We start from the raw sequence: 20,784 nt of genomic DNA, 5'->3' as shown, positions 1-20,784 counted from the left end.
TGAAAAGAATGAGATTGATATTTTTATCCGCTGAGAGACAAAGAAAACATGTTAAACACAACACGGACACACAACAGTCTGAAACTCGCACTGAAAAACCAGGCCGGACTCAGCCCTCCTCACAGGTCCAGGTCTGGATTGTCTTGGTCTTGGACCACTGTCAGACCTTTTCTTTGTGTGCGTTTATTTGAACTGATTTTTCCCCACCGCTGTATTCCTCCATGAATGTGGTCTGGCATCATCATCCCTGTAAACAAGACCCTCTGAGTGCAGACTCTTCTGGTCTGTGGTTCCCTGATAGTGGAACCATCTAAATCCCATCAGGGCCGGCGCTCTCAAAACTCAACATGTCTAACTTTTGTTTTTCTTCACACTTTCTGATCTGATCTTTTGGACTTATTTAAATGCAGGACTTCATATTTACGAAAACTCTACTGCACTGAAGTTGAAGTCGTTTTGAATTAACATGAGATGAAAACGTGACATAAAACGTTGGACGTTAATGGCAGGAGGAGGACGGAGTACAGAATTAGGCTGGACGTCAGCGTGACACCAGAGAAACGTTTGAGAAATCAACTAACTCACATTCTGACGTCTGACTTTTATCTTTAAGTCTCAGAGCTCCTGGACCTTTAATATTTGGGAGACGTTTGATTTTGGTTCTATAATAACACAATTTAAAACTAACATGATATGAAGGTCAGTATTCAACCAAATGTGCAAAAACTCTTCTTCTGTGGTGCTTTGTTTTGTAGACACAATGTTGTGGAGGTGATTTGTTATTTATTATTTTCACAGACTGAAGTTACAGATTCCACGTGTCAGACGGGTTTAACTCCTCAGCTGTTATTCAGACATGAGGCGGACTCTCTGCGACGTCTTGATTTATGTTTTGAAACTCACAATCACACAGTAAAATGACTCACTTTGACATGTCTCCCTGCTTGCGTTGGCACACGACCAGATTATGTCAGACAGTCTTAAAAAATTAGGAGGTGACAGGAAGTTGGTTTTGTCATGTTACTGCCACGCAGAAACGTGCCTGTGCAGGACTGACAGCGTGAGTTCATTCATGGATTTATCTGCATGAATGTGGAATCACTCAGGATGCAATTCTGCATCTAAAGCACTTTGATTGCTTTAAAAAGTCCGTCGAGACCAGTGAGACCTGAGGTGGCTGATTAAGCTGATACCTGTGACCTCTGACCTCTACAGTGGTTTGTTGCCACGCGTCTTGCTCTGCTCCCATCAGACTCATATAAAAGCCCTAAGGTGTGTGTGTCTGTGTGAGGGATGGGGGAGGGGCAACAATCTTCCAGTGTATGACCACACCGAGCCCCCCCCGCCCCGTCACACACACAAACACAACGTTGACGGTAAGCAGGAGTGTGGAGGGCTGAAGTATTTGTGTGAGTCTGTCTGTGGCATCAACACACACACACACACACACACACAATTGCTATCTAGTGTGGAATGTTTGCCCTGTTGGGGTCCAGTTACAGGGGGGAGGGCGGTGGTCGTCTCTCTGTCTGTCTCACGCTGCTGTCACACTGGACAATAGAAAAAATAAAATATAGGTAAACTGCCTTTTGCCCCCCGAACTGTCAAAATGATGCATCACACCACTGAACTTCTTTCTTTTTTATTTTGGCCTCACTCTTCATCTCAGAGTTTAACACAAAAAAATGTTTTCCCTTGACCTGCTGCGGTGCTTATCTTAACAAAATACCATTAGCCAGGGGATGGAAAGATAAAGAGAGAATTACAGATGGAGAGAGATTGGGAGGGAAACGCTTGTCTCAGTTCTGGCCACGCCTTTATTCATCTGGACCTGCTTTTCTTTTCCAGATTTATTTTAAATCTAAACTAAATATTATTAGCATCACCTGTATGAGGACTTTTTGTGAATTCCTCCTGATTCTACAGTCAGCTCACATCTTTATGTAATTTTGAAATATATCATTTTTTAACGTTTTGTCCCGAACTGACTTTATTGTGACGATATAACTGTGTCAAGGGCTTTTATTTTGAATGTCATTGTACTTGACTGGTCAAAAACATCAACAACCAATCGTGAAGTGATCGACTTGGATGAAGCCATGATAGAGTGAAGGTAACCATAGCAACAAGAGTGATTAATAGTTAAACATAATTTCAACTACAGACTTTAATTAGTTTGTTGTTTGGGTTTTTTTTTTTTTTTTCATGTCGGTACAACTGGGGGTTAGGGTTAGTGATCTATTGTCCACGACCGTAACCATGACAACAAAGGTCATCTAATATTTGTACACTAACCTCAACCAGATTATTAGGAGCCGAACTTCTTAGCTCTCATGGAACTTCATGGTGGTGAGTGACCGAAGCAGGAAAAGATAAAACTGAGGAGGAGGAACTTCACCCGATAGTTTACACAGAACAGGGATGTAAAACCTGCCCACGATCCGCCTCCCTGCCCTCCCCTCACATTTACTACCCTTGCCATGTTGTTTCTCCACCAACACCCTCCTCCCTCCCTCTCTCCTCCCCTCCAGAGGAGAGGAGTGATCAACCTGAGAGTTTAAACAAACCAGAGCGGCAGAGCTCACACACACTTGTGCAGCTGTTGTGCGCTGAGGGAAGTTGAGTCTGCGGAGGAAAGCCGAGGTAGGTTTGTCACAGCTGTGGGCGAAGCGATGACCTCACTGCTGCGTTTTATGGCAGCACTGAAACGTAATGTGTCATTCTGCTTCACTGCAGCTCTGTGATCACTTTACAGCGTCTACCTTCGTTTTTGTTGGCTGCAGTTTTGACTCAGACTTTGATGGTTCCTGCAGGACTTCGACAGCTCTGTCCCCCCTTTGTGCTTTCAGACAGAAGACAAAGTGAGACACCTCCACCGGGTGAAGGATTGTAACAGACCAGACCTTTGCCCCCACCCCCCCCCCCCCCCACCCCGCCTGCAAACTTTCACCTCCCAACCCTTGACCATCAGATCCCAGCCCTTCCCGCTGCCTGAAGCTAGACCTTCTCCAGAGCCTGACCCGACCCCACAGGGTCACCAGCGGCTGATGGAAGCGCCGACTTTGGAGATGGGAGACTTGTGCCACTCTCGGTCTTCGTCTCCAGAGGGGGAGACGGTGTGTGCGGCTCTGGCCCGTTATGAGAACACTCTCCGGGACGCCATCAGGGAGATCCACATGGACGTCAGTGCGTTCAAGCTGGGCATGGAGCGTCGTCTGGAGGAGACAGCCAGCCTGAGCGGGCCCCTCGGCCGAGCGGTGGCTCAGCTGCAGCAAGAGAACCGGCAGCTCAGGAGTCAGCTGGAGGCGCTGACCCAACAGGTGGAGCTCCTCAGTGGGATGATGATGAACAACAACCACAACCTCAGTCAGAACCACAGGAACCACCTCGACGACATCCAGGAGAACCATCAGGAGATCAAGGAGGTGGTCTACGGGAAGGGCCAGGCTCACACTCACACCCAGGGCCAGGCTCACCTCCACATCCAGCCCTGCGCCTCGGGGAGCCAAGCCCAGACTGGACAGTCCAGTCCTGCATCCCCCAGCTCCAGCAGTCCCCCAGCTGGCTCCAGAGTTTCCTCCATGGCGTCAGGCCCGGCGTCCAGCAGCAGCCCTTCGACCGCCCGCTTCTCCAGTCGAGCCACATTCGCCGTGTCCAGCAAGACTAACGTGAGTCCTGCATGATCTGCTCTGTTCTCTGATGTCTGCGACTGTTTGTGCGTCATCAGGACATCATGTGGCGGGAATGCCAGGCGGCGTTTGAACACGTTTATATTTCTGTCTGTCTGAGGACAGATTTGTCACAACCTGCAGGACTCAGTCGCTGAACTCGGTGTGTTGGGCTGAGGCCTGTACAACTGAGCAGCCAACGTTTATGTTGTTTTGGTTTCTCAGACAAGCGTTTCCTTCTTCTGATATTATATTTTGCTGAACTTTTGCTAACGATCTTCACCTTTACCAATCAATTTTAAACAAGCATCTTTTCACCCTCTTTGGAAACTATTTTAACGTTTCCTTCCCAGTTTAACCAGTTTTATCTGTAAAAGGTTTTTAAAGCTGATTTGGGTCATCCAGCATCTCGCAGCGCCCCCTCTGTGTTTGGAGGAGTAGTTCACTTAAAATATCGAATGCCATTCCATTTGCTTATCATTTGTTTAAAAGATACCATTTTACAGATATGACAGGTGTGTGTAGTCGTACATACTAATTTAAACTCCCTCTTTAAAAGTTCCTTTGATTCAATATTTGGATTTATTTTCTAATCCAACTGCATTTTCTATTTTTCAGATTAGCTCAGCTCAGTTTTGACGTGCTTGTGCGTAACTAAAGATGCTAACAGAAGCGGTTGTCCACTAATTGCTGTTTGATATTTTGGTTTGGGAAATGAGCTCTGCTGCAGCCGTCAGGGTCGCAGATGTGTCCGACTGTGTTGCATGCATGATTCAGTGCAGTACCACGAATCGAACATTTTTGGGGTTTTTGGCTTCACCTGGATGATAAAATGCATCTGTGAGGAGGAAATTCCAGTTTTCTGCTGCTTAAATTTTTAAAGAGAGAAACAAGAAGCCTGCTTTTCGCAGTTTCCTGCGTATGAACTGGGTTTTGTGTTTCGTCAGGGTCGTGTTGCTCAGCAGTTTATTATGAGGAAGACATTTTACCACTCAATGGAAGTATGTCTGCTCGTACAGAGGCAGTTCATGTATCTGCCGTGTCTGAGCTATGACCTCGTCATCAGGTTTTGTTGCTAGGCGACATCTAGTGGTCATAGTAATAATGATGTTGTTAATAGAGCGACGGAGAGAGGAGACTGAACCTCCAAGAGGACAACAACCTGCAGAGAGACAGTCACAGAGATCAAGAAGTGTTTTCGTACATTTAGAGTGAAGCAGTGACTGATGGTAAGCGTAAGCAGCGTCTGCATTATTTGAACCTTTCCGGAGAGTTGTTCTGCAGAAAGGTCTCACAGGAGCACGATCCAGTTTCATCTCTGCATCCGTGCTCAGTTTCTTCAGAGCGTTATCGTCCAAACCCTGAAAAACATTTTGTCAGAGATGTTTGTGCTGCTTCTCTCTGCTTTAACGTCCCATCAGTGTCTCCACGGTTCGCCGTCAGCCAAGCTGACATCGGGAAGCTGGAGGAAAATTTATGTCGTGTTTGGCGCCTAAATTGTGAACTTTTACACTCTCAGTGGGTGCGACGGACGACATGATGAATGAGTCCTGAGGTTATGATCTGGATGAGAGCGGAGAGAGTTCAGTCCTCGGCTCTTCTCTCACTTCCTGACAGCCGATCAGGTGTCTGATTTCAGAAATGGACAGACGCAGGTCTTTAATTGGACGATATTGAGGGCTTTCTTTTTTCTGTGGTGTTAACTTTCTGCTCTTTGCTGCCGTATTCTTCTTAATATTGACGTGCGGTGAATCTTCAGATAGGTTTGATTCTCCCGGTCCGTTCGATGATGGTAGCTGGGTTGTCTGTCTCATTTCACGGGCGCCTTTAAACGCTCTTTAGTCCAGACAGCCTCATTTCAGTTCTGACAGCTGAAGAGAACACTTTGCTTTCTACGCATAACAAAACCGACACACAAAAACTGATGTAAAAACATACACACATCACACAAAGAGCTGCTCCTCAAGTATCTTTCCAAACTACGTGGTTGGATACAACAGAGGAGAGAAATCATGTGGTCACAGCTAAACAACACAAGGACGCCTTTGTTTGTGGGCGTCTGCTACGGGAGATCCCCCGCTGTTAGCCAAACGCACACAGACACGCACAGATCAGATCTCAGCCTGCGTGTTTGCCGCGTTAAGGTAATTAGCATGATGGGAATTTTTGTCCACGTGCTCAGACCTCGACTCTCTGCTGTTTGAATTAGAGCTGAAGCTCTTCCTGCCACATCCTCACCTGTCTGTCAGACAGATGCAGAGCAGTGGCTGTTCAAACAGGCCTGCTCCGCACACACACACACACGCTGACAAACGCACACACCTGGCAGCTGATCTGTGCCAGAGATGTATATATGGGTGTGTGTCCTCCTGCCTGCTCTCCAGCTGTTATTCTGCATCCTTAACCTGCCAAATTGTCATTAGAGGACACACACACACACACCTGAACACATACTTGCCTCCAAAACACACCTGCTACACGTCAGCACGACCTCATTTGCGTTGAGAACACACCTGCAGCACCAACCTGCATAAAATATCTTCTGTGTGTGTGTGTGTGTGTGTCTCATTCTACCTCGTTAAGATGATGATCGATATTTCTGCGATATTTGAGAAGTTATAATTTACCGCCTCTCCTCCACTTTTCTGATTCACTACATTGGAATTCATATAAAAATACTTGAATGGAAATCCAGCTGTGTGTGTGTGCGTGTGTGTGTTTCCATCTGGAAGGTTTTTGTGGTTTGTAAAGAGGCAGCTGTGCAGCTCTTTTCTATCCTCTAATGGTTCTGGTAACAGGAATTAGCCAAGATTAGGATTAGGACAAAGGCCTAAGCCTCCTGCACAAAGGAGGAAGAGGAGACGTCTTCCTCCTTTGTGTCTCCACTCCAGTCACACACACACAGACACACACATGCATACTGTATGCGTGCAGAAAACACCGTCTCAGTGGGCCGTCGTGTGGCTTCTTGTGCTTCGTTGGAAATGCATTGAGTGTGGAGGGATTAAAGGCTGACCCTCCTCTCATTCCTTCGCTGTCTCCTCCTCCTCCTCAGCTCCGTCCTGATTTCTCCTCCGCAGGCCGATACCTGCTCAAAATTAAACTCTGCTGAAATGTGTTCTGCAGTTGATCTTCAGCGACGTCGACTCTGTGTTGTTGTTTTATTATTATCTTTTATTTCCAGGAGACCAAAGCTGCGTTTTGAACCAATGTCCTATCCCTGATTGGCTCGAAGTTCTGCGTTTTTTCCCGCCGTCGCACATGCTCAGTGAGGTCTGTGTTCATTACCAGGCACAGTTAATCTTGACACCTTTCAACCGTCTTGCAAACGCCCCCCCCCCCCCGAAAAAAACCCTCCTGGGTGGATGACCCTGGTGATGTCATGGTGATGTCATCTGGGTCACCTGAGTTCGGAAAGACAACTAGAATTCGCTAACAGAAAACCGAAGGCGTGACTGAGGGTGTCGCATTGACCCAACTGGGACAGTCTAGTAAGATACTGGTGAGTTGCATTATGGGAAATGTAGGATCCAGTGTTTTGGGGGTTTTTTTTGGGCGGAGGGGGCACAAAAGGGAATAAAAGAAAAGAAATCTGAGCTTTTCTTTCATTTTCTTTTTCCGACACAAAAATTCACTCTAGTTTTCCTTCTTACCTGAACCGAGCCTGTGTGTGTTTGTTTGTGTGTTCATTAACAGATGAACACATCAGTTTGTCACTCAGGTCGACGGGTTCATCAGTTCTCCGTCAACGCTCAGACAGACGAGGGGTGCGCTTGATTTACGGCCAAACAACACACTTGCATCTCTTGTTGTGCAACAGTTGTTTTCGGAAGATGGAAAATTTGTGTATGTCCTGAAAGGACGGGCCGGCGTCATGCTGAGACACGCAGCACTTAAATATCAATGAATGATTGCCATGCAGGTGTGTGTGTGTGTGTTTGGGTGGACCATGGAGGCAATGGAAGGAAAAATGCTCAACAGATTGGTGCAGGAAACGATAGAAGTCACTGGAAGTGTGATGCCGGAGTCAGGTTGGACAGATACTGCGTCTCCCTGCGGACCCGCTGGCTCCATCTCCCCGAACGTTACACAACTCAACCTTGATGTTATCTGCTCCTTATCTGGACGCACACACTGCAGACTGCAGTGTTTTAGTTTAGTCACAGTCTGAGAACAGGCTGATGGATAGATTGAACACTCGGAGCACTTAGATGAACTGATACCAGTCCAGACTGGATTACTCTGCGATTACTGGCTGCTCGTGCATGCTCATGTGCACAGATCATTGATGAGAAGAAGCCACGAAAACTGTGACAACACTGTTGCATTGTCGTTGTGAGTCCATTTATCTGTTCAGTTCTGTCTTCCAACACTTCACTGCAGCACAAACTCATCAGTTGTCTTCATCACAACACATTTCTGTGGGTGTCGGAGTTCAAACTGACTTTATGCTAAACTTCACCGCCTGTGTCTCTTTTTCTGCTACAGACAGATCTTATTGGCTTATTTAAGTTGGACCTGCTCTGTGTGTAAAGTGCCGTAATGTAACTTTGTGGTAATTTGGCGCTATTTGATTTGATTTGAACCGATCATCAGCTGGAGACACAAAACTCAGACTGTGAAGCTTCTTGAGATGGAAACGAGCTTTGAAACAGCTTTGCTCCAGGTTTTTTTTATCCTTTTAAACTTGATTTGCTTGTTTCATTTCTGAACACAGAACTAGAGAAAGAGCAGGGAGTGCAGTGTTGCGTGGTGTTGTGTGGTGCTGTTTATCTCCATGACAAAGGCATTTGACATTTACTCCTTTCTGTGGGCGTTCAGCTGACTCTGACAGTCTGATCACTGAGATACAACCTCTGATCTCTGTGAGAGCTCGTCCATCCGTCCATCCGTCCATTCAGCACCCTCCTCTGGGACTATTAATCCATGCATGAAAAAGAAAACACACTCATATATAATATATGAGTACAGGTACAATACATGTGGGGAAAAAGCTGCAGCATACTGAATGGATTAGCTTGAATGAGTTTATCGTTTCCACACACATAACTATAAAATCATTGCTGCGCTCGTTTCGTTTGTCTCCCTGCAATTCATTTGTCATGTAAACCCTTTTACTGAGACTGTTTTCAATATTGGGGAACAGAAAGTGAAATAAATTTGGACTAATAAAGGTGGAAATAATAAAGAGAGAGAGCCTGTGTGTGTACACATGCTGGGGGTTTAACAGAGGTATGCAGCCACTCCCTGGCTACCCCCAGTTCTCTTAATGACTTCCAGACAATAGGCCGTGTTCCCGTCATCATCTCTGTGGAAACAGGTTAATAACTGGATGACAACTCACCCTCCTCACCCTCTGGAGCCAGCAAACCATCCTGGAGGTTAAGATTTTAAGGCTGACTCTTTGGCTACGTCAGCTGAATCCCTCGGGTGGGAAATACTTCACTAAAATTTCATTTGTCTGCACTTCGTTCCGGTGTTTTTGGAATAAAGCCCAGAACACACATTAAGGGAAAATCATTTTTAAAGGTTGGGTGATACCACGTGGGGGTCACTGGCAAGGGAGCCGTGGTTCCTGAAGTCAGACATTCTCCCATACACTGCAGGAGGAGGGTGACCCAGATATAGCTGCTACGCCGGGCATGTGAGGGCTCCGGAGAAACGGGAACACGACCTAGAGTTAATTTATCGGCCTGTCAATCAGCGGGAGGATGAAATTCAAAATGTAAACTCTGCAGAGGTTAAGAGAGGCAGTGTCGGAGGTGAGCAGAAGGCCAGCAGAGCATTCTCACACGGCGTGTTTTCACAACAAGAAGAGCCGCAGCAGTACGAGCCTGCGGGGGGGATGAGTAATGAAAGACAGAAGCTTTACTGAGCAGCACAGGAAATATATGAAAAATCTGTGAGTTGATAAGAAGCTAAAACTCTCCTCTGCCAAAGTATGAATCTAAAGTCTGAGAGTGATGAGCTCTTCTGTCTGTGGTCTATATGTGGGAGTTTCTGGGGCCTGCTGCAGGCGGACCGGCTCGGGGGCCAAGTGTAAACACGATACTCCTCGTGACGCGAGCAGACGGGTTAGTCAGCGTGACGGAAATGGTGATAATGGTGAAGTTTGTCCACAGCTGACGTCTGGTAATTCCTGAGATGAGTGCTCAGAACACAACTGAAAAAAAAGAGATGTTGACTAAAGATCTTTGGTTGGAGATGAATCTTGGCTCTCTTTGGCTGTATCCAGTGAATTTAGGTGGGAAGTGAAAATCAGGGTCAGCTGATGTTTAGCTGGTTTAGTGAATGTTGTGTTTTGGATGCTGAGCTCAAAACCAACAACATATCAACTGTTTTCAGGATTCAAACCTGCATTCCACACTCTAACTGTGAATTAGCTGAGCTGCCTTTTGTACTTTTTATACTACCTGAGTTGGCGGAGCCACGTTTTGTAAAACCAGCAGGACTAACCGAACTGCTGTGTCAAAGCCTCCAGTTCATCATTTGTTCGTCAGCATCTTGGTGTCCCCGTTGATGTTTACTGAGCTGATACATCAAGCAGAAGTAGGGCCATTTTCCTATTGACTTCAATACAAGTGGACTCCTTTTTAGATTAGACAGGTTGAAGGTTTTTCACTTCTCAGAGCCGTTTCTGACTCTTCAGGGGGACGAGCTCCATCAGCTGTTTTGTCAGAAGGCAGAATTAAGACGGTGCTGATGGAGGCTGTCTTTCCTGGCGGAGGGTCAGCGTGTCAGACTCCCCCACGTCGTCCTGCCCTCCTCCGCCTCGCTGCCTGGAATGACGGTCGGAGGGGAGGGAGGTGGACGGGGAAGACGGGGGAGTCGCTGTCTATTGCTGCCATATGTTGGAGCTCAACAGGGAGGACGAGAGCGATAAATGAGCTTCACCCCCCCGAAACACAGAGGAACTGAAGAAACTGGGACTGTTTATCCTCAACAACAGGCAAGAACAGGACGACGGCAGCAGCTGCCCCCCCCCCAAATCCATAGATATCTAAAGTCGTGTTTAAAAGCAAAACGATGAGAAAATAATCATTTAGAGTGAAAATGTGAAGATCTTCTGCCTTTAGACTGTCCGGCTCGTTCGAAACAACGAAGCCGCTTGGAAAAGTGCCATCAGCTTCCATTTGTTTCCATTTTTTTCCACAGTACATTGAAGCACAACAAGTATTCCGGGACTTTGAAGGGTTAAATGCGATCCGGCCCTTTCAGGAGCCCAAACACATGTGGGAGCCCGCATGTTTGCAAAGCTGCTTATTTCTGGACAAGCAAAGCAAACGTTGAAAATAGAAAGTTGTCTTTGTAAATGTCCCATCAGTTTGTTCAACCAGAGGCTGACGTCGGCCTCCTTTGTCTCCAGGGAAGCCATCTCTCACCATAAACAGAGAGCGCCATGCTTTTTTTAAATGATGACAACAGGTTGTTACGGAAACCTCAAAAAGCAGGAATTAACCCTTTTATCATACGCTGCAGTCAGCACATGTGAAATCATACCTTGTCACCAGCCACATTCAGACATACTGTGTTTAAGGAGAGAGCTTTTCCCCGCTCAGCCGCTCTCACCTGCAATTAGGTTTTTATATCGTCTCCGTTCAAAGGCTGTGCACATTTTCCACCCTCCACCCAAAGCGGCGTTCCCTTCGATATCTGTCGTGGTCAAATTGTAGTTTGTGTGAACGGAGCGCGTTTGAAGAGCAGGTGGTTCGGCTGTGTCTCTCCTCCTGAAGACTCCTGAGAGGAAATTACAGAGCTTCATTCTCTCGGCCTGTCGCTGACTGAGGAGGCTTCGCTCTGCAGTGGATTCTGGTACACAAGCGCTGTTGTGTTTCACGTTTGCACATGTAAAGCAGCTTTCATGATAATCAGCGTGGCTGGGTTTATACTAATTCACTTTGAAACGACGTGTCCGGCTGATGGTGCATTTGTTTTTCCAAAGCAGCACGAGTGCTAAAGTTAGCCAGCGTGTCTTCATGTGTCACACATGCTGCCAACTATTGGACGGCGTCCAACGGGCCTCCATTGTTCTAAGTGTTTTTGTCGTCCGCCTCTCGAAGGCCTGCTGAAGCTCAGATGTCTCTAACAGAGACGGGCTGTAAATAGACGGCTCAGGGACAGTTTAATCTGCATTCAAGAGGACTCATAAATAGGTGAGAACCTACATGTGCACTTTGGGTTCAGGACGTTCACATGCATTTCACAAGCTTGTGTTTTTGTGCGCAGAGACTTTTGGAGCTGCTGCTTGTTGATTTTTTTTTTTTTTTTTTTTTGAAAACGGTGACATCAGCTTTGACTTCCGGACATGATCATTAAAGATCAACTGCAGGGTCTTCCTGCACCACCTGAGTTAGGATGGATGGAGATTGTTGCTGTCTGCTCAGAAAATGAAAGGAAGTGAAGATGGCTTCAGTACTTCAGGGATGAAAAGTTTGTTAGGACGGATCGTTTGTCTGTCGTCATCTTGGTTTTTTGAAACCAAATATTGAGGAGAAGGTGAATGTGACCTGCTCTGTGCTCCCGATTGGGTGGTCCAGTCTGTCAGTCACACAGTGGCCCCGCCCCCTAATGCATGTCCTTTTTATGGTCTATCTTCCTCTCAATGGGAGCATCAGAGTTTTATTGACGATTGGAAAAGTCCTTCAGTTTAAAGCTGATGGCTTTCTGAGTGCCTGCTGTGTTTCCCAGCAGCGCTCACCAAACACTCACCCTCCGGGGGCCAACTCATCATCCTCACCCCTGCAAAGTCTTTATTAAAGCGCCGGTGATGAAGATGCCTCTGACAGCTCAACAAAACCTTCTGACCAAACACAGGAGGTGCTGCAGGTTTCATCTGTGTGATGGGAGTCAGGAGAACACGTCAGCATCAGCAACGTGTCCCGTCACTCTTAAATACCAACAACAGATTGGCAGACACGTTTTAGTGAAATCAATCCTGCATTTATCTGAGAAGTCGGTCTGAGATTATTGTGTTGACAGAATAAAGACAATCAGATATGTGGAGCTGATTTTTCATGATGAATGAGCAGAACTCCTGATCAGATAGAGATAGAAATGATTCAAACACATGAGAGGAAGTGACATATAATCACCTGAGGCTGAAACCTAAAAGGTTCTTGTCGTGGCTGTAAGAGGGTGCAGAGTAAATCCAGCGGATATCACTTTGTCTTTAAAAGGCGACCTCCTGTGGTTCTCGTGCCAGAAAGTGTGTGATGAGGGGATCATGCTGAGCGTGCACCAGTTTGTACCGCCAGCAAATAAGAGCTCCAGATACCAGAGCAGCTCCACGATCAGGTTTCCCCCCTCTGACCCCGAGTGGACGCCTGATGATCGCTGCGTGGGGGGGTGCTCCTCCCCCGCCAGCTGTTTCCACCTCACTGCCCGCTCGCTCGCTGCCATTCCTCCTCACCAAGTGTGCAGCTGCTCCCTTCGGCCTCTTTCACCTTCTCACATCATGATCTTTTCTCCAGAATCAATTTTACTCCCCCTCATTTTCTTCAGGTGTCATCTCCCATAAAAGCAATGTCAACCCCCTCACACACACACACACACACACACACACACACACACACACACACACACACACACACACAGCATTCCTATATGGTGACATCAGCCAAACACACACACACACACATTTATACACTCCCAGCCGTCTCTATCACAGGAGCACACTTTGTTATCTCACAGCAAAAGCCAGCATGTTTACTTTATGTGTGTCTGTGTGTCTGTGTGTGTACGCACACTTCTGCAGGAACAAAACTGAGTGCCAACTGGAACAGCAACACAAATCCATTGTGGGCTTTGTCTGTTGTTGTTGTTGTTGGTGTGTTTGAATGCAAAATTTTATGTTGCTCCTTTGGTTGGAGGCAAAAAGCTGAGACACAGATGTCTCCAATGAAACTTAAACTAACTACAACTCAGAGGAAATGATACGGTGATTTAGTTTTAAATTGGGCGAATAAAACACATTTGTGAAGTGACGATAAAACACCACAAGTGAAATCACTTTATTTCAGTTTGCTTCAGCAAACATTTGGTGACTTAACTCAGTCGACAATGAATTTGTCTGACTGAACGAAAACAACTTTGTGGTTTTCAATTTGCACAAAAAGCATGGAAGTGTGATTCAACCCCAGCTCCTTGGTAGAGCACGGAGAATATGGACATTCTTCGGGCTTTAACTTTAATGTACACTCAGTGTGTCGCTTTGTTGTGAGCTTCCCTGAGATGGCTGTGTTTAAGTGAGAGGTGTAAATTACTATCAGCACATTTATTTAGCAGCTTTGGGTCTGTTTAGTTCCACTGTGACAGCCAAGGCTGGAACACGAGCAGCTGCTGCTTAGTCTCCACAGAGCGGAGCAGCTCCTGAAAGCTTCCTTCAGGTTCTGCCGGAGTGGCGTGACTGCTCGCCCCGGTGTTGCTGGTGTGACACACACCTATCTGAGAGCCTCAGCTGAGGCTTGGCTTTGATCGCAGAGAGGAAATAGACGAGGTCACGCAGGCTGCTGAAGGCACGCTGAACTTCAGACGCTGATGATGTTTGACATTATAACCTGATCTCAGTCGTTCTGGCGGTTTTGGCAGCTCTCCCATCGCTGAGCGTGTCGCTGACAGCGACGGCTGAATTTAAACAAAGACGTCCCAGGTCTTATCTCGGGAGGAGAGATAGGACGGCCAGTTCCTCTCTCACCTACGACATGTCGAGTCACGCTATGCCAATTTGTTGGTTTGTTTTGTTCTCGGCTTAAGCCGTCTCAAAAAACCGTCTAAAATCTGACAAGAGCAAAAAGGTCCAACGATGACTCAATAAGCATCTGGATTTCTTTTTTTGTTCCAACCAGGGGAACATGATTCGTCTACTTTTTGTCTTCCATCCAAACCCAACATTTTACAGCTTCAACATCTGAAACACAAATTTAAAGAGGCACCAGGTTTTTATTCTCCCCTGGCAGAGCAATCCTGCCGATTTATAACCAGAGCGATGAATTCAGCAGGTACGTCTCTGGCTTCCAGAGCCCGTTTTCCAGCTGTCATACTGGGACCAGTCCTCCTACTGGTTCCCACCAAAGGTCAAATATGACTTCATGCGCCTTGCAATGGCAATGAAGGATTTTAATGTGTTGTTGTTGCGTGTGTGTTTCAGAGCATTGAGCGAGAGGAGCCAATCGAAGTGGATCCCAACCCAGCACATGGCGGGCAGGAGAACGGGCACGCCGCCGCGACAGGTAACGGCTTTATGACCGGAAAGCTCTTTTAAAGGGTCAATCCACCAATTTCATGCATTCACTTCTACATTTCTGTGGACACAGTTGTGCATTGTCTTCTGAGGCTCTGGAGCAAATTTGTCATGTCTGACAGAATAATCCTGATGATGTAATCAGGGATTACGTTTAGGTTTGGTTAGTCTGGGCTTTTTAAGGCTTTTGTTGGACTTATACACACTTTTCATGCACTAAATTCATCTTAACAACATTTTTATTTGCACATCGAGTTAAGGACCACATTTTTGACTTTTTTTATCCAAATGTGACAGCTCTAAGGTTCATATTTACTCTCTTTCCAACATTAAATGCTTTCCGACGTCGTGTGACGTGAGGAAAACTGTTGATCTGATTATTCTGTACGTTTGTATCTAACTAGAACATTCGATGTTGGTGCATGGAAAAATCTCTCCACCCACCGACTTCCCACATGAGCACACGGCCCCCGTCGCCATGAGGATGCCCCACCTCCCCATCACCGCCACCACCAAGACGGCGGACATCAAGGGCTCTCCGGACTCTCCCAGTAGTCCCGTCGGCTCTCGGCCTTCTATCATCCCTGAGGCTTCGCCTCCTGGTCAGTCGGCCGCCGCCGTCAACCAGCAACAACTGGCCGAAGAGTCTCCTCTTCAGTCAGGTAGCTCGCTGTCTCAGTTTGACCCGCCTGTCTGTGTTTCTTCCTTCACATCCAGTTTCCTTGTCTTTGTTGTCGTAGTGTCTTCTGTGAAGACATGGACACCTTCTCCTATCAGAGCTCTGGGATCGCCCCGTCTTCAAGGTGAGCCAGGCTTTCACCCAAAATCCTTTTTGGAACGGCCACATTGTGAATATCATTTAATCTGAGTCTTTGTCTTCAGCAGAAAAGGTCAATTCAGCTCCTCCTAAGTCTGTGACCTACTCAGGACTCCAGCAGCGTGACCGGTGAGTGGAAAGACGACTTTTCAGGTCCGGTGTGTTGTGTTAGTCTTACCTCTCCATCCTACCGTCCTGCAGAGACGGCTGCACAAATGGTGACAAGTCCTTCGGGCAGATCGGGGAGAGGAGGCGGGAGCTGGTGAGGTCACAGACTCTGCCTCGTAACATCGGTGCTCAGGCTCGCCGATCCATCTTCGAGAGACTGGACTCTGAAGCCACCAGCAGGTAGGAAGGAATTTTGTTTTTTTGCATTCGGTTAACAACAAGGAGATAAAACTGCCTCATGAATCCTTTTTGTCTCCTGTGCAGTTTGTCCAAACCGTTGGACTCCAAACCAAAACTGAAGAGGTCTCAGAGTTTCGGGGTTTCCAGCGCCAGCAGCATCAAACAGATCCTTCTTGAGTGGTGTCGCTCCAAGACCATTGGCTACCAGGTAAAAGACCCGACTCTCATTCATCACACAGCATTACAGAGATTTCCAGGTTAGTTCGCTCATTAGGTCCAGATGAGTTCGAAGTATTTCACAGCAGAAATGATCACAGTGGAAATCGAAGCCGGTTCATCCGTGAATTCATTTTCATTTCTGAGACTTTATGATGACTGTGCATGAAAAAAGTGGAATTGTTTCTAGAAAAAGAGTCTGGTGCAAATATTTCTATCAGCCTCACTGAAGCTTAACTATGGTCACATTATATCTCATCCATCAAAATTATACAAATCCAGAAATGTACCTGGAAAGTTGCCTCACTGTGACATGTGGTTTTTGTTTTGAGTAACCGTATCATCCTGTAAAACTGCACACTGTAGTTCTCTCTGTTGTGCAAAAGGAAAAAGATTCCTGTCAGTTTGGGTTTTGTCCGAGTGCTGGCAGATGGATTTTCTTACCTTTGGAAAGAGCCGTGCTGTTATGCTAAGCTGAGCTAATTGCCTTCAGTTGTGTAGTTACTACACCTCCATCATTGAGCGATCGATCCTCAGGGGACAAAAAGCACGTTTTTTCATTTTAAATAGGACGATGTTTAATATTTCCATTTTTATTGAGCTTTAGGTCTGTATGTATGTGAGGCTGCAGGGCTGGGGGGGCACCGTTTTCCAGCCAGCTGCTCTGTGTGGCTCTGATTGCTGGCACATTTGGCAAAAAGCAAAAACTCTTATAAACTCACACATGTCGGGGATCCTCGTCCACATTCAACACGGTGAACTCCAGACTAATAAAGGGCGCCCATCAAATGACATGATTCCAGAAGCACGTAGGAGACCAGTCTGCTTCATCCATCATAATTATGGGCCAGACAGTAAAACTGGGGAGACAGATTCATGGTTTTATAAGTCGTGTCCGCACCGATGTCTGACATGACAGTTACACACTTGCCACATAATCCCCAGAGTCTTTTCTTGGTTTCTCTGTAGAACATCGACATCCAGAACTTCTCGTCCAGTTGGAGTGATGGGATGGCCTTTTGTGCGCTCGTCCACTCCTTCTTCCCCACCGAGTTCGACTACACCTCGCTGTCGCCCGCCAACCGTAAACACAATTTCGAGCTCGCCTTTGGAACCGCAGAGTGAGTGCCGTTTGTTAGTCCTTTATATTTCCAAGAATTGTCTTACAAACATTCACACAAGTCCACAAGATGAATCCAGCCGACACTGATGAAAACAAAAAGTCCTCCAAGATTTTGAAATTGTACTTTTCTTTTGATGTCAAAATACTTCAGCATCTACTGAAGGGATCAAATCGATTACTGGATTACTGCAGAAGATAAACTCAACACAATCAACCACCTCTACGTCTTTCCTCTTACAGACTTATTAATAGTTTGCAAACACACAACAAGACTGTACAAGAGGACCAGTGTTTAGCCTTTTGGTAGAATCACGGCAGGAATGTTCTCACATTTTATGTAGAATAAAAGATTTTTAAAAATGTCTTCCGCTGTGCTGTTTTCAGCCATCTAACCTAAACCCATAAAAAGGGCTTTGAGGAAACAGGAAGTGCTACTATGCTCACTAATATTCCAGTTTTCCAGACTCAGTCATGCAGCATGAAATGGATGAATGACAGTGAATAATGTATGAAAATTGTTAGCATGATGACTTGGTTGCTTGTTGTTATCATTTTGCAGCTGTGTGCTTGTGCACAGTTAAAAAAAGAAAAAGAAAGATACGTGATCATTTTTGGCCTTTTTTATCGGCCCCCACTTTCCGCTTCACTGCTCCAGATGGAAGCAGTGAATTTGTGGCAGAGAAGTATTTCCCCTTCCGTCGACGTCAGATTCGACGAGTGAGATGGTTTTTGTACTGATGTTGAGCGAAGCGAAGCTGTTTCCTGCCTTAAAGTCAGCTGACACTCCTTCACCTTCACAGATATCAGTCTCCTCGTCAAACTTCAGCTTCCTTTCCCCTAAAATGTCAAACCTCTCCTTCAAATTCTCATTTCTCTCAGTATGGAGCAGCACAAACAGCCGTTTGTTAACTTCGAGTCACTTGTGGTTTGTGAAATGTGCTGAATCGGCCCTGAAGGATTTATGGGCCTTAATTGCATCAACAATGAAAGTCTTTTCCTTTATTGTGGCTGAACGTCTTTCAGTTTGTTTTCTTTGCTGCTTCGGTTTTTTATTGTCCTCTGTGAAAAACTACCTCACATGAGACGACGTCATGCACATATTTTACTTCTTTTCCAGGCTGCCTTCCAGAGCTCGCTCGGTCGGGTCCCTATAGGCTTCATGCTATAGACCAGACGTTTCACAGACACACAACATGAGCAAGAAAAGATACCACTTGATTTATTGTGTTATTCTTTTCCCACTGCTGCAGAAATAAGCTGATTTGACGGAAAAACAATATTCACTTGGTCACAGAAGGAATCCTTCATACGAGGTAGCAGCTTTATATGTGACCTCTTAAGGGGATCACGCAAAGAATGTAAAGAAAATATGATTGTTTACATCAGAACTGTTGGACATCAGGATTATAAGGCCCATTTTATTCACTTTTTCATCTGACGTGGAGCCGAAGCTTTCAGTGCAACAACAAAACATTGTTGATGATCAACTAATGAAGTTATTATGCAGCAAAAATATCAAAAGCAGTTTTTTTTTTTTTGAGTGTGGCTTCTGAAATGAGAGATTTCGTTGCTTTTCACGGCACCTTTACTTCTAGAAAACTTATTTTCCTGACTTTTTATAGACCGATCAACAGAGTCAGTCTGCTTTAACACATGAACTTATTCTGTGTGTCTCCAGGGTGAAGGCAGGCTGCGATCGGCTGATTGAGGTGGACGACATGATGATCATGGGCAGAAAACCAGACCCCATGTGTGTCTTCACCTACGTCCAGTCCCTCTACAACCACCTGCGCAAGTTCGAGTGAGGCTCAGCCGTCAGAGATGTGATTCTCTCATTTCAGACTCTCATTGCTGACTCCGGGCTGCAGAGCCGGAGCAGGCCGGTCGCTCTGTGGGAGGACAGCATCACCTCCTGGTGGTGGATTAGTCAACATTCCTGCAAAGCCTGCAGGGAAAGATGCTCCCGACTTGGTCACTGCTTGGGAGGGAGAGCGTTGTGTATGTGTTTGGATTCATGCTGTTAATAACAGTGACACAGTTGTGTGTCGGCAGTAGTGTGTTTGTGTGCGTAGCTGATATATATAAATGACAAAGAATTAAAATGTTGCCGTGTTGTGTCAATCTTCATTGTCGCCACGTAAACTAGTGTCAATATTCGACTTTAACGTTGCACCAAAACTGATGTACGATTTACAAACGTCACTGAAGAACTGAAGACACTTGGTGATCAATTAATTCATCATGAGAAGAAAACACACCGTGTGGTTAATCTTATAACAACACAAAATACACAGTTGAGTGATGCTTTGATTTTCTGAGATGAGCATGAGATGAGAAATAAGATCAATAAATCGTCCTGTTTCACACCAAAATGTGGAAGTTGTGTTGTTGTTGTTTTTTTAATTGAAACAAAAGAAATAAGAAAAATTTAAGAACCATGAAGAAGACAATGAAAAAAGGTGTAAGCTAATTTATTATTTCAGCCTTTATTTCTATTTTTTTTTTAAATAACAGCTTTGAAATTGTCAGTACAAGAAAAATATATAGAAATTTGCAGAAAAAAGAATTAGCACACAATTTAAAGAAAATAGTAACATAGATGTGAAAAATAAAATAAATAAATAATAAATAATAAATAAAATAATAAATAAAATAAAAATAAAAATAAAAATAAAAATAAAATAAAAATAAAACAAGCTGATAAATTAAGGCAACACAACTAACATCTTGAAGAAGACAGACTCAGCTCATACTGGATTTATATTGTTTTATATTTATTTTATATTTATATTGTTTTAATACAAATGTGATGTATTAAAATATTTGCTTTTTTATTTTTACCAAGGATAAATAAAACAGCAAGATAATTTCAAAAATAAATAAATATTGCCAGCCTATCAACACATTAGAATCTATGTTATTGATAATATGTTCAGTTGTTCTTTGTACGGCTTTAAAACTGATAAACAGTCTTGTTCACCATCTTATAAAATGAATTCTCATTCTTAGCAGTCTATCTGAGAAACTGTGCTAAAACAGCATTAAAGCTCTGTGAACTCCGCCGCTGATTTAATGGCCCTTTGACCTACTTGGAAAATGTTGAAGGATGATTCAGTCTGCCGTGTGTAAGAAAGGCGTGCTACACATGTTTGATGAGTCTGACAGAGTTATAAAAAATGATCATTTTTCTGTGTCACACACGAAATTACAACTGAAGTGATGTTATGGGTACATTTTATATGAATAATATAATTTCTCAATAATATAAATAGCCATATTAAAGGTTTTCCTTTATCATCGTTCTGTAATCACAGCTTATTAAGAAGTCCTTTAGTGCTGTTTGTCATATTTCTATTAGAGCTTTAAGGTCACC

General features: G+C 45.1%; 1 protein-coding gene across 10 annotated transcripts; it reads left to right on the top strand.

The window, feature by feature from the left end:
* The first annotated feature begins 2,529 nt into the window (after positions 1 to 2,529).
* smtnl (smoothelin, like) lies at positions 2,530 to 19,834 on the top strand. 10 transcript variants are annotated; one of them, XM_029518457.1, is made up of 10 exons: positions 2,530 to 2,643; positions 2,737 to 3,668; positions 14,815 to 14,896; positions 15,312 to 15,569; positions 15,648 to 15,710; positions 15,790 to 15,853; positions 15,926 to 16,072; positions 16,157 to 16,280; positions 17,258 to 17,409; positions 19,090 to 19,833. In XM_029518457.1, exons 2-10 carry the CDS (start codon positions 3,048 to 3,050, stop codon positions 19,214 to 19,216), a joined length of 1,638 nt encoding a protein of 545 aa, XP_029374317.1. In that variant the 5' UTR covers positions 2,530 to 2,643; positions 2,737 to 3,047; the 3' UTR covers positions 19,217 to 19,833. The 10 variants fall into 10 exon arrangements, with proteins under 10 accessions (XP_029374317.1, XP_029374318.1, XP_029374316.1 ...); XM_029518458.1 differs by having other exon boundaries at positions 2,536 to 2,643; positions 2,850 to 3,668; XM_029518456.1 differs by having other exon boundaries at positions 2,539 to 2,643; positions 2,814 to 3,668.
* The last annotated feature ends 950 nt before the right edge of the window (positions 19,835 to 20,784 follow it).

This window comes from Echeneis naucrates, chromosome 13 (assembly GCF_900963305.1).
Source record: "Echeneis naucrates chromosome 13, fEcheNa1.1, whole genome shotgun sequence".
In the NCBI taxonomy this organism is placed as follows: Eukaryota; Metazoa; Chordata; class Actinopteri; order Carangiformes; family Echeneidae; genus Echeneis; species Echeneis naucrates.
Note: the sequence above shows the minus strand (reverse complement) of the source record. Positions and strands in the feature narration are given on the sequence as shown.

Bases quoted from the DNA above. Each gene is read 5' to 3' on its own strand.
- smtnl (XM_029518457.1), top strand. From the start codon at position 3,048: ATGGAAGCGCCGACTTTGGAGATGGGAGACTTGTGCCACTCTCGGTCT. The intron at 14,897-15,311 runs GTAACGGCTTTA...GTATCTAACTAG, and splicing joins CGGGCACGCCGCCGCGACAG to AACATTCGATGTTGGTGCAT. The intron at 17,410-19,089 runs GTGAGTGCCGTT...GTGTGTCTCCAG, and splicing joins CTCGCCTTTGGAACCGCAGA to GGTGAAGGCAGGCTGCGATC.